At 46.9% G+C, this 27899-nt stretch overlaps 1 protein-coding gene across 1 annotated transcript; it reads right to left on the reverse strand.

Annotated features, from left to right (window-relative positions):
* Positions 1 to 26067, reverse strand: EPHA2 (EPH receptor A2). The gene is made up of 17 exons (XM_075190661.1): positions 25940 to 26067; positions 18552 to 18619; positions 16653 to 17319; positions 6698 to 6853; positions 6284 to 6616; positions 6066 to 6190; positions 5817 to 5976; positions 5335 to 5434; positions 5119 to 5174; positions 4903 to 5028; positions 3725 to 3910; positions 3536 to 3597; positions 3141 to 3350; positions 2542 to 2691; positions 2231 to 2424; positions 1936 to 2091; positions 1 to 1512 (listed from the first exon to the last, which is right to left on the reverse strand). The coding sequence occupies exons 1-17, from the start codon at positions 26013 to 26015 to the stop codon at positions 1407 to 1409; spliced, it is 2931 nt and encodes a 976-aa protein (XP_075046762.1). The 5' UTR covers positions 26016 to 26067; the 3' UTR covers positions 1 to 1406.
* Between the last annotated feature and the right edge of the window lie 1832 nt (positions 26068 to 27899).

The raw sequence follows: 27899 nt of genomic DNA on the forward strand, positions 1-27899 counted from the left end.
TGAAAAACTAATGTGCAGGTTTATTTCTGAGTATAACCTTCTGAGAGCTATCAATAAATATAAAAAAATAAATAATTAAGACATTAATGTACAGCATTATTAACACTGAGAACAATTTCTAAATACAAAAAAAAGGCACAGAGGAATAAGTTAGAGAAAAATAAAATAAAAAAAATCAGGACTGCGGAGGATTACGGTAAAAGGCACTTGTCAAGAACAAACTTTTAAATCAAAACTTGTCCTTTCATCTGAAATATTGAAGGATTGTGTAAATGTGACACCTGTACTGTAGGGTTACATGTGACATACATAGCTGATTAACTCTTCTAATGATAATAATTTAACGGAGCCTTAGAAAGCTTGGTGCAGCGCTCCGGGCAGGAGACAGGAGGGTAACGAGCAGGTTTAGGTCATTAACGCTTGGTGCAATTTCCTGCACAAGATTAAGGAACAGCCGTGATCACAAAAACTGCGAGAGAAACATCTAAGGTCGGCTGCGATCTCCATTCTATATTCTGGAAATAAGAGGTAAAATGAAAGCGCCCGATTAGGCTACTGGAATAATAAGACATCAGACCAAGCAAACACTGCAAACCGGCAGAAAAGATCACGTATGATTGTGAAGTGCGGCTTCTGGCTCGTACCATGTCAAGAAGAACGCGGCTCCTATGAAAGTCTAAAAAGGAATTTTTTTTAACCATGTTAAAATGTCAATTACAGACATGAAACCAATGCCAGCCTTGTAATTTACCAGGAATGCCCTGAAGTATTTTTTGTGTAATTGGCCAGATGTTTCGTCTCTCCCACAGCTTGGAGGACGTCGGGGACCTCTGTGGCTGTTGACTGGTAGCAGAGTGCTGCTTATTTTAAAACAAAATATATAGAACAACATTTGAAAAGTGCTCAAGTCCAGCAGACACGCTGCATACTGCAGTACATGGAGCATCATTGGCAAGAGTTAGTTCAACCGGCTGAGGGTGAACCGTGCTCCTGAAATGCCGGATTACAGTTCTATCCAAGGTCGTGTGGACCTCTCTCCCGCACTGTAGCAGCTCGATGGGGTGTCCAAGACCCACAGTACCTGCAGATATCCTCACTGGCAGATCAGCACCACATCAGTCCACCAAAGTCACACAGAGCAGAAAACAAGAACCACATGGAGTCCTCAAGTCTGTATGACCAGTGCCGGATTGGCCGACACACACGTGGCCTTTTATTGTGCACGGCCCCCTCTTCCGCTTCTGCATCCTGATGGTCTTCAAGTAGGTTCTGCAATTTGAGGAGAGTTTGTTCACCGATAACGAGGACTGGAGCTCTGGACTCCCAACTTGGTAGCAAACTTCATCGTAACAGTTCCTTGATGGGTTGCACTTCAGTAATGCCAAAGAGATTGTATCCATTGGTACTTAGATTGGGATACCCATCTGGCTGGCCTGTTCCTTAAGCCCCAGGATACTAAATGCTACTCGTTTCTGGTGTCCTGGAAGACGGATGCCCAACTGCTTAATGTCCCTGTTGGAAAGAGAAATCGGTTAATCATCCTCTGCTGCCAGGTCAGCCGAAACACAACTCAAGCATGAAGTACTGAACGGAAATGTCCTAAAACAGGTTAATGAACTAAACAATATTGTCCAGTTAAATTAAAGAATTTAATATAAATGCAGGGATATGAAGCTTCTGTACCCAAAAGCCCACAACTACTGAAAAGTAGAGTCCTTACGGCAATTAAACATTGACTAGTGACGGAATTACTGCCGCTGCAGGGGGTGCAGCCGCAGAGCAGGGGCTGCGCATACGATGTTAAGCCCTAGTCAGGAAGACTGAAGTGGGGTCGCCAATTCTGCTATTATGCCCAGCAATAACATATCACCTCTTTACATTCCCACTGAGGCTGCTCCATACGGCTACTAGAATAGTACATAGGAGGACACTCACTCTTGGTTCATCAAAATAATTTTGTCCATGGAGTTGTACGGGGAGGACATGAAACAGTCGGTGTACTGCTGCATCTTGATGGATTCTAGCCATTCAGCAATGCTCCTAAAGGGCATGCCCTCCGAGCCGCTGGTGCTGGGCAGACGGATGGAGATCCTGTGGGGAGAGATTGGGGTCACATTCACATTTTTAAAATACTTTTCTTAAACTATGAAGAAGGATTCTGAGAGGCAGACTACGTGGGAGACTTGTGGTCTTCAACTATAGTACAAAAGTCTATATATATTTTACCCACCTTGGGTCAAAATCGGCCAATGTCTTCAGGGATTCGGGGGCTCGGATCAGTTTGTCCAGAATGCTGACGATGTCGGGGAACTTGGGGCGTCGGTTGCGTTCTTGCTGCCAGCATTGCATCATTAGCTGATAGATGGCCGATGGGCAGTCCATCGGGGCCGGGAGACGGAAGCCTTCGTTGATAGCCTTCATGACCTGCCATAGAAATGGAATGAAGTCAGCAACATGGGTCAACCGCCAAACCGAACTGTAATACAGCAAATATCGCAACTATAAAATTCAGTTTTGCGTTTGTGGGAGAACGATACGTACTTCCTGGTTGGACATCTCCCAGTAAGGCCGTTCACCGTAGGACATGACTTCCCACATGACGATGCCGTAGCTCCACACATCGCTGGCGGACGTGAATTTCCTGTAGGAGATGGCCTCAGGGGCAGTCCAGCGGATGGGGATCTTACCGCCCTGCAGGAGAAGAGCATTGCGGTCTTCAGAGAAGATCATTTTTTACCGCACAACAAGACAATGGATCATCACAAAGTGCTTGGGCTGGTTCTTCTAAAATGTCACAGGCCAAGAAAGAACTGATCCCAGACAGACACCTCCTAATTCCGAAACAGCCATAGATACCAGGTTGTTTGCTTCAGAGGCTCTATTTCACACATTACTAAAACTAATCAGAGATCTTGCATGTGACCAAGAATCAGCTGCATGCTAAATGATGGCTTTATATTTATAACTATCTGGAAAACACTTCTTACAAAACAGATAAAGTCCTTTTAATGTTCCTCTCCTGATGCTGATATATGACGCTGCTATGTGATGACGCTGCTTTGTGATGAGCTGCAATATTGCAACATCAACATATGTATATTGATTGACGTGTTCTGGTCATTTGTTCTTTCGATACTCACACTGGTTGTGTACGTGGCCTCTGGGTCATCTTCCAAGACTCTCGACAGTCCAAAGTCTGAAACTTTGCAGACCAACTGACTGTTCACCAAGATGTTCCGAGCTGCAAGGTCACGGTGCACGTAGTTCATCTCCGAGAGATATTTCATGCCAGCAGCGATACCTCTCAGCATGCCCACCAGCTGGATGGCGCTGAACTCTCCGTCATTATCCTGCAGAGAGGAAACAGGAGAGCATAAAACACTTATATCCAATATATCAAAACGTGGCCTAGAAGAGATTGGTAATATTGTGCACCCAAAATAAACTAGAGGCTTTTGTTACACACATGGACACTTTGTTCCACTAGGTCCTTCTTGAGTCAGGATCCAGTTTATCATCTAGAACATAAGCTTACCTTCAGAAACTTGTCCAGGGCTCCATTTTCCATGTGCTCAGTGATGATCATCATGGGCTTATCTGCAGAGAGGAAGGAGCCAGGAGTCAGAAGCTAAACGAGTTATAAATAATAATAACCAAAGGACTGAAGACAACAGAAATGAATCACCACCCGAGGAACAGAAATACTGTAAGACTGTCTCCTTACATTTAGAGACCACCCCCTCCAGCCGGATGATGTTGTGGTGACAAAACTGCCCCATAATACTGGCTTCACTCAGGAAATCCGTGCGCTGCTTCTCCGTGTATCCAGCTTTCAGAGTTTTAATGGCCACTGGGTTCTCCTTCTTTCCTGGCAGCTTGAGGATCCCTTTATACACCTCACCAAACTCCCCTGAAAAAACAGCAGTGTCAGTTCCAGCATCAAGGAGTCATTTTATTCCACACACGGTTCTAGAGCAGGGGTCAGCAATCCTAGTGTGCGGATCTGGAGCAGTGACTGACAACACAGAATCCTTGTGTGCGGATCTGGAGCAGTGACTGACAACACAGAATCCTCATGTGCGGTTCTGGAGCAGTGACTGACAACACAGAATCCTTGTGTGCAGTTCTGGAGCAGTGACTGACAACACAGAATCCTTGTGTGCAGTTCTGGAGCAGTGACTGACAACACAGAATCCTTGTGTGCGGATCTGGAGCAGTGACTGACAACACAGAATCCTTGTGTGCAGTTCTGGAGAAGTGACTGACAACACAGAATCCTTGTGTGCGGATCTGGAGCAGTGACTGACAACACAGAATCCTTGTGTGCGGATCTGGAGCAGTGACTGACAACACAGAATCCTTGTGTGCGGTTCTGGAGCAGTGACTGACAACACAGAATCCTTGTGTGCAGTTCTGGAGCAGTGACTGACAACACAGAATCCTTGTGTGCGGATCTGGAGCAGTGACTGACAACACAGAATCCTTGTGTGCGGATCTGGAGCAGTGACTGACAACACAGAATCCTTGTGTGCGGATCTGGAGCAGTGACTGACAACACAGAATCCTTGTGTGCGGATCTGGAGCAGTGACTGACAACACAGAATCCTTTTGTTGCGGATCTGGAGCAGTGACTGACAACACAGAATCCTTGTGTGCGGATCTGGAGCAGTGACTGACAACACAGAATCCTTGTGTGCGGATCTGGAGAAGTGACTGACAACACAGAATCCTTGTGTGCGGATCTGGAGCAGTGACTGACAACACAGAATCCTTGTGTGCGGATCTGGAGCAGTGACTGACAACACAGAATCCTCGTGTTCATGGTGCTCCAATTCCGCACAAGGATTCTACAGAACTGTATTAAGTTGTACGTATAGAACACAAAGAGAGTGTCGATCTTACCTGCCCCGATGACTTTCTGCCGAGTGACTGCATTGGGAGCAATCTCTGTGGTGAACTTCAGAACGGCCTTGTTAGGATCCTCGTAGGTGTGAGGGTCCACGTAAGTCTTGAGAGGCTTCAGTTGATCTGTAGAGAGACACAGAAAGTGACAACATGAGAATCAGTAAATGAGAACACAAAGTACTTTTCCGTTGCCCAGGATGGAAAATATCTTACCAGATTTGGAGAAATATACGTCCTCAGGGGACTGTCTGGCGCGTCCATTTCTTCTGCTGTAATTAAATATTGAGAGGTTAGCACTAGGAGCAGAGAACAGCTTCATCAGATGACCTCAGAGCAACCAAGTTCAAGTCCTTAATTTCTGGAAAATACAGAATACAGCATACACAGAGCCAGCAGGAGGTGAAATGCGTGGGGTCAAACAGTACTCACCTTCGGTGTAGGAGAATGGCAATTGTTATTACCATTACAATTAAGAGCACTCCAGTTGCTGCCCCTCCGATAATGGCGGCCTGACTGGTGGTTTCTGGTTCTGTGGGCAAAATAGCAAATATAAAAACATGAAAACAATGTTTTGCATGTGGCTTTATAAGTTTTCTGCAGCATGTTCCAATAGATGCAGACCTGGCTCTATTCAACAACCACGCCAAGGACAAGGTCACACCGGTGTTTAGGAACACCATGACTTTCTGACCAGGAAACTGTGGCGTTCTAAAGCAAGGACAAGCTCAGTCGGAGGAACATCGCACTGACTGTGGCGGATATTGGTAATAATCATCAAAGTGGTTTCCTGGTCAGAAATCTGAGTCGTACTAAAACCCCCCTGTGACCCCCAACCTAAGATCTCCAGTTACATCACTAACTATTCTGCTTTCGTTATTTATTTGGCCACTTTCACTTTGCCCCATAATCACCTGCAGGGAGGGTTTCAAATTCATACTCCATGCTGTATGTGCCAGCTCCCTCTGGGGTCTGCGCCTGGACCCGGACGAGATAGACTGTGCCTGGAGAAAGTTTCGGGATAGTTACGGAATTCCCATCACATCGGTGAACGGAGTAACTGTTCTCATCATTCTGGAAGCGAACGGAGGGGTTACGGTGAGACTTTAGCACCGATGGACAAAGTACCTTATGATACAGCAGTTATGATGGAAAACACATACCTTCTTATTGTAGGCCACCTCATACTTCAAGACCCGGCTCTGCTGGCGAGGTGCGACCGTCCAGGACAGGCTCAGGGAATCCCTACTCCGGCCGTCCAAGTTCACAGAAGTCACTTTCGGGGGTTCTGAAAACGACAGAAAGTTAAATTGTGTGCATACAGCCTCGCCATCACAAGTCACACAGCGCTAAGAGGAGAGGGGTGATGGCGGCCCCTTACCAGTCTGATTGACGCTGACACGCAGAGTCGTGTAGCTTCGGCCAGATCTGGCGCTGGACACGCCATTCCGTGCCTCTACGGTGAAGGTGTAGTTCAGGTGAGGCTCCAGATCACTGATGGTCAAGGTGGTACCTTTCAGGTGCTGAGGGTTTTCAGAGTACCGTACACTGGCGTCACAGGGCTGGCATTCTCCTTGATCAAGCCAACATTGCTCACAGGAGACAACGTAGGTGACATCCTCACGGCCTCCACTGTTACTGGGTGGCAACCAGTGCAGCATTACCTTGGAGCCGGAGCCCACCACCGCGAGCTCACGAGGAGCCGAAGGGGAACCTAGAACAGGAAAACCAATTAGATTTCCACTCCCTTAAACCGCATCCTTCCCGTACCACAGTAGGACCCTCCATTACTTACTGGTGCAGGGAGAAGACATAGGGTCTACCGCAGCTCGAAAGTAGCCATCTTGACAGGGACAGGAAGTTGCGCCTTCGGACGAGAGCTCCGTGTGGTCCGGGCAGGGCTGGCAGAGGCTGTCGGAAGCAACGGCTTTGAAGAATCCAGGTTTACAAACTGGAGAGGAGATAGTCAATAATGGCAAATGTTATCCTAGGAGGGCTGGTCGCTTTTGCACAGATTATTCTCACACGTGTAAATGTACAAATGACACACAATTCACACCAAGCTTAAAAGTACAAGATAAATATTTAACACATTTATTTAACCCCATGTTCATGTAACATACACCAGCACAAAATATGACATAATTAGTTAAACGTTGACAAAAACCCGACCAGTTACTGAAGGGAGACGGCTGAGGAAATACACTCGCCTCTTCATGTCCTAAAGAGCGTCAGCCTTACAGGATAATCCTAGGATATAGAGAAGTCTGTTCCAGTTATATAAATACAAGGAGGATCCCCACCCCCACTACACTTAGACTATACACAGCACAGAGTACCCTCACCTCATATAAGCCCTGAAGCGTGTGTTCTCTGAGAAGCACAGAGCTTCAGTACGTCTGGCCGGCTCTACTGCCTGCGTCTACAGGTGTCAGGCCTGGTTATTAATGGCTTTTAATGGAATCTGCAGAGCCGGCAGAGAAAACCTGGGAGACATAGGGTGTGGAGACTAAACCCTTAACAGGTCTGTACTGGGCTCTGAATCAGGACCCAAGGCTGCAGCGGGGAATGTGGGACTGTTCATGGTGCCATCTCTCCAAAGTGAAAGTGCTTCAGGTTTCTTCTGGTGAAACAAGGGAGCACCTGGTTCTGGAGGTGTGTCCCGTCACCCCACAAGAGGCCTCCTAGGTGCAGCCTGCACAACCAGTTTCTCAGCTTGTGAAGAGGCACCTTCATCATGTGCTGTGCAAACTACACAGACGTGGGACGTTCCTCTAACCAGCCAAGCGTTGTACTGCCTAAGACAGCATGGCTTCCAGTCGTTCCTCTAACCAGCCAAGCGTTGTACTGCCTAAGACAGCATGGCTTCCAGTCGTTCCTCTAACCAGCCAAGCGTTGTACTGCCTAAGACAGCATGGCTTCCAGTCGTTCCTCTAACCAGCCAAGCGTTGTACTGCCTGAGACAGCATGGCTTCCAGTCGTTCCTCTAACCAGCCAAGTGTTGTACTGCCTAAGACAGCATGGCTTCCAGTCGTTCCTCTAACCAGCCAAGCGTTGTACTGCCTAAGACAGCATGGCTTCCAGTCGTTCCTCTAACCAGCCAAGCGTTGTACTGCCTAAGACAGCATGGCTTCCAGTCGTTCCTCTAACCAGCCAAGCGTTGTACTGCCTAAGACAGCATGGCTTACAGTCGTTCCTCTAACCAGCCAAGCGTTGTACTGCCTAAGACAGCATGGCTTCCAGTCGTTCCTCTAACCAGCCAAGCGTTGTACTGCCTAAGACAGCATGGCTTCCAGTCGTTCCTCTAACCAGCCAAGCGTTGTACTGCCTGAGACAGCATGGCTTCCAGTCGTTCCTCTAACCAGCCAAGCGTTGTACTGCCTAAGACAGCATGGCTTCCAGTCGTTCCTCTAACCAGCCAAGCGTTGTACTGCCTAAGACAGCATGGCTTCCAGTCGTTCCTCTAACCAGCCAAGCGTTGTACTGCCTAAGACAGCATGGCTTCCAGTCGTTCCTCTAACCAGCCAAGCGGTGTACTGCCTAAGACAGCATGGCTTCCAGTCGTTCCTCTAACCAGCCAAGCGTTGTACTGCCTAAGACAGCATGGCTTCCAGTCGTTCCTCTAACCAGCCAAGCGTTGTACTGCCTAAGACAGCATGGCTTCCAGTCGTTCCTCTAACCAGCCAAGCGTTGTACTGCCTAAGACAGCATGGCTTCCAGTCGTTCCTCTAACCAGCCAAGCGTTGTACTGCCTAAGACAGCATGGCTTCCAGTCGTTCCCCTTACCAGCCAAGCGTTGTACTGCCTGAGACAGCATGGCTTCCAGTCGTTCCTCTAACCAGCCAAGCGTTGTACTGCCTAAGACAGCATGGCTTCCAGTCGTTCCTCTAACCAGCCAAGCGTTGTACTGCCTGAGACAGCATGGCTTCCAGTCGTTCCTCTAACCAGCCAAGCGCTGTACTGCCTAAGACAGCATGGCTTCCAGTCGTTCCTCTAACCAGCCAAGCGTTGTACTGCCTAAGACAGCATGGCTTCCAGTCGTTCCTCTAACCAGCCAAGCGCTGTACTGCCTAAGACAGCATGGCTTCCAGTCGTTCCTCTAACCAGCCAAGGGTTGTACTCCCTAAGACAGCATGGCTTCCAGTCGTTCCTCTAACCAGCCAAGCGTTGTACTGCCTGAGACAGCATGGCTTCTAGTCGTTCCTCTAACCAGCCAAGCATTGTACTGCCTAAGACAGCATGGCTTCTAGTCGGCTGTCTAACAGTTGCCATTAAGATACTAACAAAATCAGGCACCCAAGTGCCTTCCAAGGGTCATAAAATATAGGAGGGAAGGGACTTGGGAATTTCGTTCTGTAAAGCCCCAGAAGTTGGCTCGGGTTTTCTGACAGGCATTTAATATACGGCCTAGACAGGTAATACAATTCCTTCATTTTCAAATGCTTTTAACAGTAACCTGTTGGCCAGGAGAGATGCCAAAACATTTCACACAGCAAATAAGAAACAGATGCAAATCTCCCATCTACCCGAAGGAAGTTCCAGACATTTATATATAAGCAGTTACTGATCTGCGGACAGTCCACAGCCCCAGGTTCCCCAAAGTATATTTATGTCCTCTCAGTCTGGAGTTAAATAAAGGAGGAGAAGCGAACGGATCAGAGGGAGACACCGGATTACAACCTCAACCCCCAACTTCCATTGTCTTTGAACATCAGGAGAGGATTGAGGTGGAGGAGGTGGAGGAGGAGGAGGAGGAGGAGGGAGTACAAGTGTTTCGTCCCTTAAAATAAACTGCAGGTTTCCTGCCTGGAGCGAAGGCCTAGATCATAAAAGGAAACCAGCAGGAAACATTCCTGAAAGGGTTTCTAGATACCAAGATATATTTCAGAAAAGCTACAGTATATCCAAACACAATCCTGAAATGGAATAAGATGAACTTGGTTTATGGTGCTTCAGGGTTAAGAAAATATTATTTGAAAAAAAAAAATCAGTGAAATACATAAAGAAACGTTCTAAAATGTATTAAACACATTTCTTGCTGTTATGAAGAATGTTACAAGTGGCAAAGCCGTCGCTGAGGACCAAGACGGTGGTTTCAAGACGGGATTGATGGAACAGACCATCTCCCACCCCTCTCGGCAATGCCACTTTCCCAGCTCAGATTGATGGGAGGTCAATGGAAACCCTTGACCCGACTTGTCGCAGGAGTAAAATAAAGCAACACATTCTGCACACCAGACCGAGGAGGAGCCATTGTGAGCAGATGAATTGATTGCAGGACAATGGGTGGAATAAGTGAGAGAGATGGGGGGGGGGGGCAGCTTGGAGCATCTGCCAGCAGCAGGGAGCCCCTCGTGACTCCAGCGAACCCAACGTAGCTCTCCAAAATAATTCTTATACGAAGACTGTCGTATCCGTGGGAAATGGCTCCAAAGGAGGCGAATGCATTGTCCTAGAGATTCATCAAAGGATCAGGGGTCTCTCTCTAATACTAGGGGGTGGGGGGGTACAGTAACACAACTACACACCGCACTCCATGTACCCAGGAGCCTTCCAGCCCTGGCAATGGTCCCGAGGTATAGATGGATTACTTGTTCAGCTGTAATTTAGCATAAGACAGGACAAGAATATACTGTGGCTGTAACCCGAGGGAACTACAAGATCCAGCATTATACAGCATATATATATATACATTAAACAGACCATTTCATAGGCTTTGTCCTGTAGAAGCACAGAGTTTCCCAGGTCCATGACTGATTACCGTGCGGTAGTTTGTAGCCCACAATTGCTCATTTATAGTATAATCTAATAATCATCCGGCTAGAGGGCTGTGTCAGAAATTCCTATGAATAATGGTAATTGTGAATCAGCCAGAAGTACATGGGTGGGGGTTGTGACCACACTCTTCACTTCAATCAACAAGTAAGTGTTTAATCCCCCCCTCCCACTAGGACAGACAATAACAGATGTAACTATGGTAACACTGACCAGGCAACGGGCATGGTGGAGGAACGTGGAGGATCCGGTCATGTCCTTAACCCATCACCAGCTATGTCCACAGCACAGTCCTGGGGCCCTCACAGCACCAAACCATCCTGAGGGACACGCTCCTCCATCAATCCCATGTACCCCGAGGTCTGATAGTCCATATAGCTCCCCCACCACTGTCCTAAATACGGTAAAGCAGGTCCACAAACCTATTCTCAGTTGTTATTTTGGGTTTATTTGCAGAGTAAACAAGGGAAGAATAAGTACTGCGAGTTCCATTGGACGTAAGGCGCTGTGGTATATGCTGGTGCTATATAAATAACGGTTAATGAATAAAGTATGAATGTGGGAAAAACGAGTCCTGGGAAGGCCTGGACACGCGGGAGTCCTATAAGAGATAGCAGTGCGGCTAATAATGAACTAATAACATGAGCATCGGCCCTCGGGAGAAAGGTTTACGTAGTCACACAGGGCGACCGCTGCTCCACTGAATTAGGGAATTAGCATCAGACGGCTTCAGAGATCAGCAGGTGACCGGTTTCAACATGTCAATTACACTAACACTAAACTGCTATGCTTAGTACTTCAGCCGCAGGATTAAACTGCAAGCTCTGTGTTCAAGCACTGTTTGCTAATTTAACCTTTTGTCTGGGATAATCCCCCAACCTTCTGACAGGTACCCACCAGTCTATACAAAGTCCCCTGTGACCTCAAAGAAGTTAAGCCCCCTCCCTGCCTCAGGGGCAAGACGTGGTTGAAGCAGCTGGTGGGAGGAAAACAAACACCCCCCCCCCCCCCTTTGCCCCAAGGCACCGCGTACGGCCCCTCCTCCTTCCAAACTGACCTCTGACTCCAATTTGTTATACAGAAGACAAACATTCTATGTGATACTGAGAGGAGGACCAGGAATTGTTCCAGACTGAGGACATTTACTTATCCAATGCACCAACAGTTGGTATCTGCAGCTGCTTAATGCAAAATCCACATTTATTCACTGGAGGTGGACAGTCAGATATATATCTACGTATATGTAAGAGCGCCCTGTGTCATGCACAGCTGGGGAGTAGGACTATATGAAGGGGGAGGACGCAGATTAGACAGGGAGCACATTGATCCAGGAGTGTGCAGGTTGTGGGGGAGCAGGAAGCACAGATTGGATGGGAGGGAGGGGGGGGGGGGGGGTTACAGGCACGGGGTAGTCATCAAGGTCAATAACACAGAACCTCTGCTCACCCCCTACCACCATCCCACGCACACAGCTGGGAAGAGAGCTTGTGGCTAGCTGTGCTCCTCTTCATCCGAATCCAAGGTTTATCACAATCTATTATTTGCAGAAATGTAATCATCGGATAGCAAAGCTCCGGATAACTATTTCCAAACCTTTCCCAATGGACCCCGGGTCACCGCACGCCCACCACGGACTTGTGCCAGGAGAGCGCGAGTCTCTACATCATAGGTCAGCACGAAACTTAAGTACTGTATATCTTCCCAGGATTCCTATGGGTTCTAAGAGATCACAAGTCTCTCCCCACCAGGGAGTTAGGAAAGACAGGAAGTGGGATAATAAACTCATCCAGATTTTGCAACAAAATTAAATTACCAGAAATCTAATTCTTGTTCTTTACTTATAAACAAGATGACAGAACAACCCCTATGGGGAGAACCTTCAATAATGAATAACTGACTGCTCATATCTTATGTTTAGGACACATTAAACATAAACAGACCTGCTGTGTAATGTCCACAGGTAGAGGATGGAACACCTGACTACATCTATATAAACCCAGGTGACCGCGGCGCCACCTATTCTTAGAATTTACCGTTTATTTAGTAAGACACGCTTGATGCGCACACAGCAGTGGAGCAAACTGTTCCTACCAAGTGCCCAAATTAACAGTTTCCTCCCCAGGATCCAAAGGACCAGAGTTCTTGGATGAAGTGAATTAAAGCAATTTGGTGAGAATTTGACCATTGCTCCCTGTTAGAGAGACGGAGTCTCTTTCACTTTGGGGATCTGCACTGTTGTATTTTATTATCCTGCACAAATTCCATCATATCCACATCGGATATCCCACACAATTCAAACTTTCCTGTTTGCCGGCCGGGTGGGTTCCCGGGGGCCGACATGACTGAGAGCTGCCACGAACTAAGTGACCCCGGCATGCAGAGAGGAAACAACGCTTCCTCCTGTAATTCTTGCTATTAAACACAACATACCATCAATCTGCAGGGGTGTCTCCCGCGTCCGAGCCTCCCCGCAGCGGCCTACAGGAACAGCCCTTCTAAATTATCCCAAACTGGTGACTGATGACAGAACTTCTGCCGTAGTCCCTGATGTTAGTCCACAACGTTCCATGCCCAGCACCAAAATTATTATGTGTAATTAGACTGTAAGCTCTCTGGGATAGGGTCATCTTTCCTACTGTGTGTATTCAATCACTTGTGTCGGCACTACAGAAATAACTCCATACATAAATAGGCAACATTATAATGATATAATTATAGCGTCACAGCAGGGAGGGCAGCGGCCTGAACTGACTGAGAAGCATTTTGTGGTATTCAGCTGCCTCCGCTCTCTGTGCCCTTTATATAATAATCCCTCTTTAATATAGGAAGTAAAGGATTGTTGTAACAAGGGAGCTTTACACATCCTGAAACCCAACCTGGCTAGAAGTGATAACGTGCCCATAAAACACAGGGTTCTGAAGCGATCCTACAAGATGTGCTCTCAGGTCTGATCCTGGAGACCGGCCAAGCTCCTGTCTAAACACGGTTATTAAGACTTTGTCAGTGAAAGACGGATGAGACTATTAGTTTGTTTCACCTGCTGTCCCCCAGTGAAGGGAGCTGGTGTTTGTGGTGTGAGTAGGAAGCTGTAAAAGTAACAGGTCACCCTACTACAAAGGTGCTAGTCACTGCTCCCAGCCCGATTCTCTGCGGGCACCTCCCTGTTCCCACGGATCTGCCAGTGTTAATAAAAGCCTCTGCTGATCACCTGTCCACAGTGAATCACTCACTGACAAATAAAGAAGGAACGCTCCCTAAATACTTCCGCTCAGCACACCTAGAGAGGCTGTCTACCTCTAATGTCATAATCCTGCAGGAAGATTGCACAGGTCAGGAGAGCTGCCTGGTAACAGTAACACAGTCCTGTAGGCCAGTAACATGCAAGAAAAATCATTTCCCATCTGCTTGTTCCGGGGTGAGAGGACGTCGGGATCTTTTGTACCGACCACAGAAAAATAAACACCAAAAATAGCTTCAGAGACACGTTCCCATAACCCAGTCAGCTCCCTGCGGACCAAGCCGGCACGTACGGAGCTCGGAGGAAGGGGCCCCCAGAGCTTTGCAAGCCAACAGCTTCATATACACAGTATATGTGTATATATATATATATATATATATATATATATATATATATATATATATATATATATATATATAATTACAGACTCACACACACACATCCACATTTAGCCGCTGAAAAAGGTTTAGAGGACAAATAACTTTTTGGGATGATCTAGCACACTGGTGTTGGGCCCCAGATTTAGCCCACTGGCTGATGCCCAGATCTAGCGCACTGCCTTATGAATTAAGCTTTTTACCTGGCATATGGTTATAAATCCAAGACTTGGGGTACATAAACGGTCTGCACCCCGTTGTCCGCAATCTCTAGCTTATCCAACTCTCTACCTGCCCGAAACAGACACATAATTGCTCTCCTTTCTAACATCCCAACACCCTCCAATTATCCTTATTTTAATAACTAATCCAGCTTATGGAAGATCACTGGAAACAGCCTGTGGACCTCTCAAGACTGTTTTATTTAAAAATATATAAGAGTCACTTTGCATGTTCCCGAGGGATGCTCGGATTTTTCAGACCTTTAAAAGAAAATCTACATAACTTCAGTCCTTTCCTGGAAGGTTTCTTATGTACCAGAATTCTTCTCCCTTCCTAAACTCTGCGCAATTTTGGACCTTCCCACAAAACCGGTCCATTCCGGAGACATCTGAGCAGAAATCCCGCAGGCTGGGGGTGTAAGGACACCTGCAGGCTCTCCGTCTGCCTTCCCCATTATACACGGGCCCGAGGATCTGACCTCAGCGCTCAGTGAATTCTCTCTACAATCAGACACAGACAGAAAACCTGGATCTAATAAAACCATCGTTAATTCCAGGCTTCTGAACGCAGCGAGACACCCCCTGAGCCCCCTCCCTCCGCAGCAGGAAGAGACAGGTCCTCTCATTAAACTCTGCTACCTCTCCAAATCCATCTCATGCGTGTCCTGGGATGGCACGAGGAAATGAGAGATTTGCCTAAATTCATACTGGGTAGAAGCAGCACAGGAAACGTCTGAACATACAAGTTCTGTGTATTTAAGACAAACAACTCCGCAGACATTATTACCCCAAATCCACAGGTCCTGTTGGCAGAGGGTGGATGGGGCAGAGTGAACTGGTAGGAATGAGGCGTACACTGGTGTTATACTCTACAGACTGAAATACTGAATACATTGAGTTGGGGAACGAGAGGTTTACGGAGCTGGAGCCAGCAGACAGTCACATATAACAGCTCAGTCTGTTCCATTACACAGAGTGACGGGACCCTCAGTACAAACCTCCTATGTCCCCCACAAGATCTGTATCCGCGCATAGCCCCCTCCTTTGGAAAAGCAGATATTGTGCCAATACACCCAGAACGTGCAGCCGAAGCACGAGGCGGAGGGTACACCCCGTACTGGGGTGACTGTGTCTCAGCGTTTGTGGGAGAACAATCTACGCACACAACGTTATGGAGCAATTGTGCATTAAACAAATATATATGTGACAGTCTTGGCTTCAGCAACAATGCGACAAAAGACGATCAGATGTGTTGTATTAGGGACAAAAGGCCATTGTGCACATTACTTTCTGTATAATCACAGGGAATGTAGATATATAACTGAATAAAATGTAATTTCTCTAGAAGACGTGAGCTCAGGAAGCAGAGAGTAATGTGGAGGTGTCTCAGTAGCTGCACGGAAGCCTCCTCTCTCCATCACCCCCCTCTACACATTCCTCAAACCTGCTGTAAGCCGGGAGCAGGCCCCATATGTATGGGAACAGTGTCAGCTATTGTTCCCCAACAGACTGAGTGAGAAGCTGCCACGCAGACCTGGAATCCAGCGGCACCGTGGACAGTGGGGGGACAGGACGAGACCCCCACCTATTGTATCACCCACCACACAGACCAATGCATAGGAATGTGCTGCGGTACTGGGCAGGCAGCTATCTTGTGATGTCAGCTAACTGCAGCACTAGTTCCTAAGGACCTCGCTGAGGCACGAGGCACATCGATAGGCTGCAGTCACGTGGATATTGTGTCACAAAGTGGTTGCCTCCCCTGTGCAGGACTATGGCGCAAAACCTTCATTATATAACAATATCTAAGCTTGCAGTGTCCTCTACCCAAATAAACACATCTACCAATAATGTCACTTATAGAACACTTTGGTGGGTTATTTACTAAACATTCCGCCAGAGAGAGGTGGAAGTAAAGTGTTAGGAGGGTGGGCTGAAGTCTGCAGGGGCGTCTCATGGGAGGGCAGCGCATTGGATGTGCGTGTGCAGAACCACGCCGTACATGACCCAAATAACAGTTTACTCACAGACTTCTAAACTCATTTTAAGACCACTACACTCAATAGTAAAATGTAAAACGATAATCTTTAATTACACATTTAAAAGATAAACCCAACGTGTGTAAATGTGGCCACTTACCTTGGCATTGGTCGCCCACTTTCTCGTAGCCAGCCTGGCACAGGCACTGCCCAATGAGTACCAGCCATTCCCCGTCCGTGTTGCAGTGCATGGTTGGTTCGTCTGCCCCCACTGGCACTGCGTTTTCCACGCACTTTCCTGCGACCTTCGCCAGGGGTTGAGAGTCGGCACCAGCCACAGTCTCTGGGAACTGCGCCATGCCGTGCACAACCGTTGGGCACTTCTTGTAGTAGATGCGGACCGACAGCAACGCCACACAAGCACCAATGTCCTGGAACGCCAGGTAGAAGCCTTTCTTTGACAGCGGGCCCACGGATCGCACTTCCATGTTTAGCTTAACGTTTCGGGAAGCGAAGTCGTTCTGCACGGTGATCTCATCGGGGGCGATCGTATCGATCTTGCGAAACAGACGCTTCTGAAAGTTTGTGCCATAATCCACATCAGACTCCGCGTAGTACAAGTTGAAGGTTTCCTTGCAGGCCCCCGAAACACCGGGAAAGCTGTTGCAGTCGCGGACGGTGAAGCGGAGCTCGATGAAGATGCGCTGCGCCTCGCTCCGGTAGATCCAGTTGGTTCGGAGCCAGTTATCCTGGTCGCCTTCTTGAACATTGCAGACCGAGTAGATGTAGATCATGCTGCCGTTCATTACGTTCTGTAGAAGATCCCACTGCAAGAGACGGACGAGGAGACCATTAGTTGGACGTATAGTACATGGGGTGTACTCTCTTGTGGCCCCTCAGATTAAGCTCTGTTCGGTTCAGCTTGCATTGCACAGAGCAGAATGCAGCTCAAACAGATCCCTATTGCAAGGACCGTTCACGTGGGCACCAGAGGCAACGCTGGGTGAATTCTCTATGACACAGCTTGCATTATGTTTTCCTCGTCTATGCTTTGTCATACCTTCACCCCACATGGTCATGTGAACGGCCCTTGCATGTAACCATAGGGGTCCATGCTCCGTTTGAGCTGCATTCCGTTGCAACATGAACAGGACAAGAAGGACCAACAGGGCCCAAACGCTGCTGACTATGTGCCCTTAGTAATGTGCACTCACATCGCTGGCCAAAACCGGAGGCTATTTCTAGCTAAACACAGTTATTTATCACAGTATAAGTAATGTTCTTTCTTATGAGTTCCCAACCACTACAGAGAAGTTCTTCATACTTTTAACTTTTTTTTTTAATTGAACCAGACCTTTAAATCATACAAGTGACGGTGGCCTCTTTCCCCTGTACATGGCCCAATTACCCTTTGTGCTTAAGGCCAAATTGAATAATTACAGCTATTTGACCTCATCCTTAAGCTGAATTAATAAGACAGCTCCCGTCATATTTACCAGTGATCCCTGCCCTATCTGCGTGCCGTCACGTGTTTACACGTGGGAAAGAAACATTTTGGAACTGAAGGGCACAATCAGCGTGAAGTGGCTGCTGATTAGGAAGAGACTGTCAGGGGAGTAAGTGCAGGAGAACCAGCGCTATTAACCCTTCCATCCCCCTCTCACGTATGGAAGCGCCTGCTGTAGAGAGTCGTATGGTCTTTACTTTATAGTAAAATCATCACCGTGTAAATCATTACATAAAAAAAAACAATTAAGAAATAAAAACCTTGCTTCTGAATTATTATATGAAATAGAGAAAAGTAATCAGCACATAGCCTGATGGCGTTTACCAGCTAACGATTAAATCCCAGCAGCAATGACAGTAAACAGACAGAACAGTTTTCACACCAGCTTCAGAGAGAATTACAGTAAATGTTGGTGACCGCTGTGGGCTGGAAAGACAAACACAGCCCCTCACACGTATAGAGGAATAAAAGGGTGAACAATGGAAATTGCCCTAACAAGAGTGCTTGAGGAAACCCCCACCCAACATAAAACATCAGCCAAATTCTACTTACCCCTTTGCCAAATGGGTTGGTGAGCCAGCCGAGTTCTCCCTGGGTCTTCTCAAAGTCCAACAACACAACTGAGAGAGAAATGGAGATAGGTCAACAAACGGCAACACAGAAACACGGGACATTCATTATGCTCTACACAGAATTTACTGAAGCCAGTAGGGATGAGCTCTCATATTCACAGCATAAGGTAGGGATCAGCTCCATGTTAAACACTCATTCTTTACTAGGGCTCAGTCATCCACAACAGGCAACATTTGTCTCTCTGGCAGCTGTGGAACTACAAGTGCCAGCATGCCTTGCCAGCCTTTATGTAAACTAGGATACCAGAGAAAACATGGTGATGTTGGAAGATTTTGGAGTGTAACAAGATGGCAGCGACTTATGCACAAACCATCTCTATACCACAGGTTAAATGGAGAATTCTCTAGGCTTCAACAAGATGGCTTCCAGGAACTGTGTGAGGAGATTAAAGATGGCCACACACTCCCCATTGTGGCATAACTATCACCCCACCCCCTTCACACCCACAGACATATTGTATTTTTTTAGATGGAAGACAGATGTGCACGTATGAAATCAAAATGTAGACTACATTTTTCCACAATGTAATAATTCCTAAACACATGTCCAGACATGCCAGCCACACCGAGCCAAAGCTCTCTCCGTGGGCACCGCAATGTCAGCACGCCCGGTCAGCCGGGGGATTTCAGCGCAGGTTGACATCTGGCAAGAAGATTTACAGAACTGGCAGATTCCAGACACCTAGATCAGGTTCTCCACATAAAATCCGTGGCCTTTGCCAACATTTTCCACTCAAAAAAAATAAATCACACTGGATGCCCATTTTCAAGAAACTAAAAAAGCACCAATATGGAAGGAGTCAAAAACGACAGCAAGTGCAATTAATGGGGGCACAGTAACAAGATGTCACTCCTAGCAAGTGGAGTACCTCCATTTCTGTCAGCAGAAAAGCTCAACAACACATATGAGACACAGGGCCTTGTGCAGAGTCAGTCGGCTTTAAAATATACGAACAGATTTAGTTGGGATGGACATGAAGCTTAGAAATAAACCTGCCGAGTATTTGTGTGGTACATTGTGCTCCTTGCATGCAACATAAAACAAGACACATTGCATTTCCACCCCTGGCAGGGCAACATGGTTTGGACAGGTGCAAATATGCTCCTTTAGTTGCAATTGCTCCTATGAATCCCAGAGTAACAAATAACAACAATTATTATCTTATAAATGTTTCTTTCTCATCTGACTACGCAGAAAGTAATCTGAGGTTCACACAAGGTGTAAGTGCCCTCAATCTCATCCGTCCCCAGGGAGAGGAAACACTCAAGGAGCGGATGACCTTGGTGTAGGTGTGTTACCAGCCCTTGTCTCCGTGCCCACTCCCTAGATAAACAGTCACTGAGCAAACATTGCTGCAGAGGGCAGGACGCTGCTGACTGATCCTTCCGTTACCTGCGCCCAGGGGCACCTCCCAAGCTGAGACCCCTCCAAGGTAATGCCAGGGCCGCTGGCAGTGCCAGGGCCTCAGGAGAGAATACAAGCAGGATACCACCTAATGAGTACTCTGAACCCATCTACTGCTGGAAATACTGATAATAAGATTCTGGTCACAGCATGACATGATGCAGCCACAGAGGGGTTAAATCCCTGGAAGTTACTGTAGGTAGAATTAGCTGTATTGGGGGGGGGTCTGTCGGGGGGAAGGAAGAGGAGACTTTCAGGCGTGTGTATAGGAAGAGTTACAAACACAGGATAATACTGTCATACTTCCTGTGCTGGAATTTCCCACTGAATGAAAAGAAACTGCTGAATATTATAGATCACCTGACCCTCCAGAAACTGTAGCACCCACTACCCACCTGCGTCCCTGCTGACTCTTCAGCTTATATAACCCCTCTTTCCACTGGCTGCAGCGCCCTCCCCCACTAACAACCCAACACTGCGCCCCCAGTAACATCCGTAGTCCTGTCCCAAGCTACCCCCTCCCACAGTTCTGTGTCATGCTTCACTCCCACTACCACCCACAGGCCTGTGCCACCCTTCACCCCATCTGCCACCTCCACCCACAGTCCTGTGCCACTATTCACCCCATCTGCCACCTCCACCAACTGTCCTGTGCCACCCTTCACCCCATCAGCCACCTCCACCAACTGTCCTGTGCCATACTCAATCCCCACTTCCATCCTCTCCCTCAGTACTGTGTCATGCTTCACTCCCACTACCAACCACAGCCCTGTGCCACCCTTCACCCCATCTGCCACCTCCACCCACAGTCCTGTGCCACTATTCACCCCATCTGCCACCTCCACCAACTGTCCTGTGCCACTATTCACCCCATCTGCCACCTCCACCAACTGTCCTGTGCCACCCTTCACCCCATCAGCCACCTCCACCATTTGTCCTGTGCCACACTCAATCCAAACTTCCATCCTCTCCCTCAGTACTGTGTCATGCTTCACTCCCACTACCAACCACAGCCCTGTGCCACCCTTCACCCCATCTGCCACCTCCACCCACAGTCCTGTGCCACACTCAATGCCCACTTCCATCCTCTCCCTCAGTACTGTGTCATGCTTCACTCCCACTACCACCCACAGTCCTGTGCCACCCTTCACCCCATCTGCCACCTCCACCAACTGTCCTGTGCCATGCTTCACCCCGACAGTCCTGTGTCACCCTTCATCCGATCTGCCACCTCTACTCAGTCCTGTGCCAAACTTCACTTCAAATACCACCCTCAGTCCTGTGCCACTATTCACCCCATATGCCACCTCCATTAACTGTCCTGTGTCACTCATCAGCCCCAGTACCACCTCCACCAACTGTCCTGTGCCACACTCAGTCCCCACTTCCACCCTCACCCACAGTCCTGTGCCACTCATCAGCCCCAGTACCACCTCTACCCACAGTCCTGTGCCACACTCCACTCCCCATTACCACCCTGACAATGATCATAGAGAAATGCGGTCACCATATGACATTTTCCGGCTACACACGATGTCTTACAGAAATCTACCCGTTTCCAACACAACCATAAACCTTATTCCTGCCAACCTGTCTCCCGCCCTCACCTGCAAGCCCAGTCATGTCACACTCACAGACATACTTCTCCACTGAGACCATCCCATTCCTAGCTATGTTTCCTGGTCCTATATCATGAGATCACTCCATTCCACATGTCTCCTGCACCACACACACCATTTATCCACCCAAAATCTTTTACTCACAATACATATCTTTGTTGGTATTAAAAGATATGTCCCCATTTTTTAGTACTGAATCTCCGCACGATAAAATCCCTATTTTTCTGCATGTTTGATTAATTTCTAACCATCTATTGTAATTCTCTAACCCTTACAAGTTACAGTTTATTGAAAAGTTATTATTTCAAATTATCAGAATTAACATATAAAAATTTACTAAACAAGGTATGATGTGGGTTGTAGTCCTTCAACATCTGACGAGACATATTGCGTGTAAAAGTGTCCCTGGGATATACTTTAAAATGTCCTCGTCATTACTCTTATTTGTAAAACGTGTTGAAGTCAGAAAAGAAATGATGAAAAAAGAACTCTGCTCCTTCCCGAATTATCATTAAAACAGGGACAGGATAAAAAAGTCTTTCAACTGCGAGGAAGTGAACAGGGGGCGAATCCCCCCAGGTGGGAGATGCAGATACAACATGAAGGCTCTGAAGTCTTCCCACCTAAAACAGCCAGTAAACAACTTCTTCCAGAAGGTGAGGAGTGAATTGCAAAACACATCACACCTTTCATTATAAGTGAATGGGGCCATCAGGAATGTGAAAGCAGCTCATTAGTGAATGAATAAGCGGGATGAGGGCCTGCTGCATACAACAGACCTTAGTCAGGTTCAATAGTAAACCTTAGTTCTCATAGAAACCTAACTGGCCAAACATAGTTCTGATGTGACTCTGACACAACACTCATCACCCAGTCACTGCGGAAGCAGCCATTTATCTGGATGTACCAATATGTGGGAGAATACAACCTATTATAGTGAATAATGACCTCACGCGCTCATAGTAAATCAACAGGCTGGATATTATATCAAGCAACAAAATGGCCGACGTGTTGACAAAGGATTTGGAGTATTATTGAACTGTTTGATATTAGGGATCTTTTTACCACAGAAACGTTGGAGAAATGCTGGTATTTGAGCACCTGTAATGTTTACACAGGGTGCCTTGGCATCGTGTTCCAGACACCGCTCCCCGCGGACCACATTTTGGAAGCGCTTGTAATACAACACGTGTATGTAGCTTTCATGTCTCTCCAGAAAAGGTGAAAGAATCTGCCAAAAAAACGTAGTCTGAGCGAGCATTGTCTAATATCTGGAATCCGAGTGTTTCCGCCATCAAGCTGTCTACACAGCTAATGGATGATGTGTGAATATCTTTTATTTAGAAAGTGCCAATATAAACCACAACTAATGTACAAGTAATGGGATCTATGTTTCATGTAAAACCCCATGTATTATCAGGATTATTTTCACTTTATTTCTTTATAAATGCCACATATGGAAAGGATATTATCCTTAGAGAACATTATATTTCTTCCAATTCATTAACACAAGTGGAAGTGGCCATTTTGTTTACCCTCCGGAGGTGATATAGAAACTGATCCATTGATTCCAATATAAGAGTGCCCTCAGTGGTCAAATTACTGTGAAAAAAATGGCGGCCTATTTTCATGGCATAATTTAGCATTTCTGAGAGGATTGGTAACTATGTTTTACTGAGCAAAACCAGCAACACAATGCACATTGTCTTTAAGGTAATTTTTCCGTACAGTATAGTAAATTCTAACAATTTCAAGGGCTCCCAACTACTCACTGTGCTAAAGACATCTCTATAGTACTAAATGGGGGATACTGACGTTATGGCAGGCTCCAGACAAACACATATAATATATATATATATATATATATATATATATATATATATATATATATATATATAATGAGCCTGAGAGGACAAAGGTTTATTTTACACCTTTACGATCTTAGGGCAATATGTCATTTCGAAGAACAGATGAATGAGCATTCCTGAGCATGAATCAGGCTCATCACAGCCTCGCCCCAATCTCTGCCGTGACTTATTGAGCAGTTCCGGCCGGAATACCATTGAAGTGGCCTCACCGTACCCCCTGGCTCCTATATAGAGCAGGGTCTGCTTACTATATAACTGAAAGGAGATTTATCCCCTGATGCATTATGGGGATCCTGCAATCACAGCTAAATATTCACTTCCCAAACAGCTTAATCCTGTCACAACCGATCAGTCAAACTCACATCTACCCAGGGTGCTGCCATTTGTAACAGATTGTGAGCTCCTGAGCTCAGCTACAGGATCATATCAATGTATCTGTCCCTGTAGCATGATGTACTAGAGAAATAATACATGTATACAGTTGTGGGATCTGTTATGTGGAATACATGGGATATTCTAGATAAGGGACGTTTAGGCAGTAGCATGCCTAAAATTCACTTCAACACAAAAACATTTACCCTATCTTTCCCCCCTATTTGCCCCTTGCCTCCCCTCATTATATAGGTAAACAGAGCTCCTCACAGTGACTGCAGGCCGGAAATACTTGGCAATCAGGTTTATGTATATGACGAAATCGCTGAAATACATCAATGATTGACTTTTTTTTATAGAACTTTCTGGATAACCAGATTCCAGATAAGAGACCCAATGACAGAGCAGGGACTGGCCCTATGAGCGACAGAAACCCAACTTCAGCTTGGCTCAAAGAGCATCAAGCAGAGGGGAGATCAAAGGGCAGACTGGGATTTCACGGTCATGTATGTTACACAAGCAGAGGCCACAGTTCTACATACAACAGGTCTTCAATCACTTACACCCAAGTCCGTAAACTGTAAAGGATCACACTTTAAGTCAAAGCACACAAAGCCCTGGGTATAGATTGCAAGCTCTGTGTCCAGTTCTCTTTCTGGCTCCCACTCTGCCTGGCTCAGCTCAGTGTAGTTGGAAAGGGTTAATTCCTGCTCCTTACAAACCCCACAACGTGACAGGTTACACTCACAGCCAGTAAATGGCCTGAAAAATTGTAAAACTACAGCATGAAATGCTGGACACAGGGACTTTTGTGCAAAAAGATTAATAATGAAGATATCAGAACAGAGTGTCCTAAGGATCCCCCTTTCTGTATGTAACCACAAGACCAGAGCACAGCACAGACCATGCACACTAACTGCTATATACAGAGGCTGCTGTGTCCCTACATGCAGGAGGCTGTACAACAACCAGATTCCACCACTGTCTTGTGAGCCATAGAGCTGACTCTCCATCCGGGGACCAGCTGCGCCCCCTGCTGGAGGTGGTTATAGGCTGTATTACCCCCAGAGGAACCACAATGCTATATACAGAGGCTGCTGTGTCCCTACATGCAGGAGGCTGTACAACAACCAGATTCCACCACTGTCTTGTGAGCCACAGAGCTGACTCTCCATCCAGGGACCAGCTGCGCCCCCTGCTGGAGGTGGTTATAGGCTGTATTACCCCCAGGGGACCACAATGCTATATTTGAATCTCGCACATTGAACACGGTTCCAAAATACACTTTGCAGTTTCTTCCCATTAATCACAGCACAAGTGTGATCTCATCTCGGAGACGTTTTAATCCTAATTAAAAATACGTGTAAGATTCAACTAATGATTCAGCCAGGACGGGGGTGAGGGGCTGTGTCTCCCCGGCCAGGGCATGCTGGGACTTCTAGTTCCACATCCACAGGTAGCATACAGCAGGGCTCACAAGAGCTTACACTCTAATCCCTTGCAGGCAGGGCAGCGCTCGGAGCGCTGCTTGGATGCCCAGCTCGGGAAGGGTTAACCCTGTCAGTGCCGCATGCCTAGGACATGTATGGGCTCCAGGAACCCAACAGACCGGTTCTAGACCCCGTACTTCCGTGTACCCCACCCTGTGCCAGCTCAGGCAGGACCTCCACATGCTGGGCAGGGGCCACTAACCCCTCCAGGGGTCCAGCTCTCTCCTATACACCCTACACAGCTCAGAGAGATCACCCCAACGTCCAGCCTGGCCCCCCAATCCAGGGGCCCACTCTTATGGGGCTCCCCGCCACCTCCAGAGGAGGAGGAGGGGGCCCCAATACCCCCCCAATCCAGGGGCCAAGTACCACCATCTCATATAAGCCAGACACGATTCTACAATGCAGATATCTCTGGGGGTCCCCAACACAGCCCAAGAGGGTCCAGCACCACAATGCCATATAACCCAGACACAACTGTACACATCTGGGGGGGCCGTCACCCCACAGCCCCCCATCAATAAGACAGCTGGTGGGAGCCCCCACTGACTCACCTTCCTTGGTCTGCAGGGACAGGAAGACATTGCTGATGAAGAAGATGAGGATGGTGACAGCTCTGGGGGGTCTCATGGTTGTGGGCTCAGCTCTCTGCTCTGCAAACTTCCCGGAGTTACTGACTGTAAACTCCTGAGCAGCTCATTCATGTTCCCAGGCTGGCCCCGCCCCCTCCTGGCTCTGACCCCGCCCCTCCTGCCTCTGACCCCGCCCCCCCACAGGGACTTTGATGGGGGGGGTTCTTTGATCCTCCTCCTGCTCACTTCACCTAGATCCTCAGTGCAGCTCATTGTGTGACATTGTGTCCCTGCACTGCCTCAGTGTGTCATTATATAGTTATAGCTGCCACAGACTCATGTATCATATTATTACATACTGGAGCCAGAGAACAGGACATGGGACATACCTGTGATAACAGGGGGCATTCACAGCAGTAAGTGACCCTATGGTGTAGCTGCTGTCATTAAATGTACCCCCTGGAAACAGCTCAAATTGTAAACCATCATCATCATCATCATATAATTCAATCTCCATCATAGAACACAGAGGTTATCCCCTAATCTGTCTCTCTTGGTTTTTGTTCAGTAGTTTTTATCACCTTTTGCAAACATAAAATGTAATATTTAATCTTATACAATAATAATTAGTGCTGGGGTCTCAGAGCCTTCCAGATGATTATATTATAACGATACAATCACCATAGCGCACTGCGTGCATGGGCTGTTTTAGGAGATCTATCTCCTGTGCTGTGTATTAAACTCTGCATGTCATTGTGAATGAAGATATAATGAATACATAAACCCCTCTAAATATCGTTATAAACAATGTGCAGTGATGTCATCAGTTATAATCAGTGTTCAGTGATGTCATCACTCCAGTCTTCATTAGTAATAACACATGGTGGGATATAATGATATTTGTTGTTGTTTAGACATTCCTATGGTCCCAGACCTCCTCAGTATAATACCATCATAATTCACAGCAGGGGGCACACTTATATTAATCATCAGCTAAGACTTAACTTTAAACACCAAAAAGGGTTGCTTTCAGATGAAGCCATCAACGCCCCGTGCTCTCTACTCTAATACTGCTACTGACTTACTAAGGGGTTTGGATCTAGGATGAGTAAACTTAGGGCTCATGCACTGGGCTCTGTTATTAATCCACGCCGTAACCAATATTGTACATGGATGTTGGTTTGTGCCACTTCAGTCAGTTTTTCCAGCAATTAATCTTTATTATCCATTAACTTTTGATCCCGGACCAAAACTATACAGCCCACAAGTCCAGTTATTGGGGATTACTGCACGGGATCTATGACGGACATTAACAGGGTCAACAAGGGTCCCCACAGCTGGATAGCAATTGGATTTGTATGTGGGTAAAAAAATATTATTTTTTTTATTTACAATTTCATATTTTTTTTTAAAATATATAATTTCATTTAAAAAATATATTCCCCCACGCTAACCCCCAAGCAAAATAACTATTCTGTTGAATTAAAATTTTGAGAGTATATTATTTGGTGGTCCTGCCCTAAAATATCCTCCTTTGGGGAGCGAGTTAGGACCCTCCTCTCCTCCCTCCTCCCATGCCCTGTCCGGAAAGACCCATGGGGCTAGATTTACTAAGCTGCGGGTTTGAAAAAGTGGGGATGTTGCCTATAGCAACCAATCAGCTTCTAGCTGTCATTTTGTAGAAGGTACTAAATAACTGAAAGCTACAATCTGATTGGTTGCTATAGGCAACATCCCCACTTTTTCAAACCCGCATCTTAGTAAATCTAGCCCATGGTCTTTTCTTCTCTGTTATCCTCTGATTGATGATGATAGACAATCTGCAAAATTGGCTTCCCATGTCCTGGCTGCTGCTCGATGTCTAGTAGCTAAGTCTTGGTAACAGGTTGAACCCCCCACTATGGCGGCCCTGCGATCCTATATTTGGTTTATTGCCCGGATG

The sequence above is a fragment of the Mixophyes fleayi genome, chromosome 11, assembly GCF_038048845.1.
Source record: "Mixophyes fleayi isolate aMixFle1 chromosome 11, aMixFle1.hap1, whole genome shotgun sequence".
NCBI classification, from domain to species: domain Eukaryota; kingdom Metazoa; phylum Chordata; class Amphibia; order Anura; family Limnodynastidae; genus Mixophyes; species Mixophyes fleayi.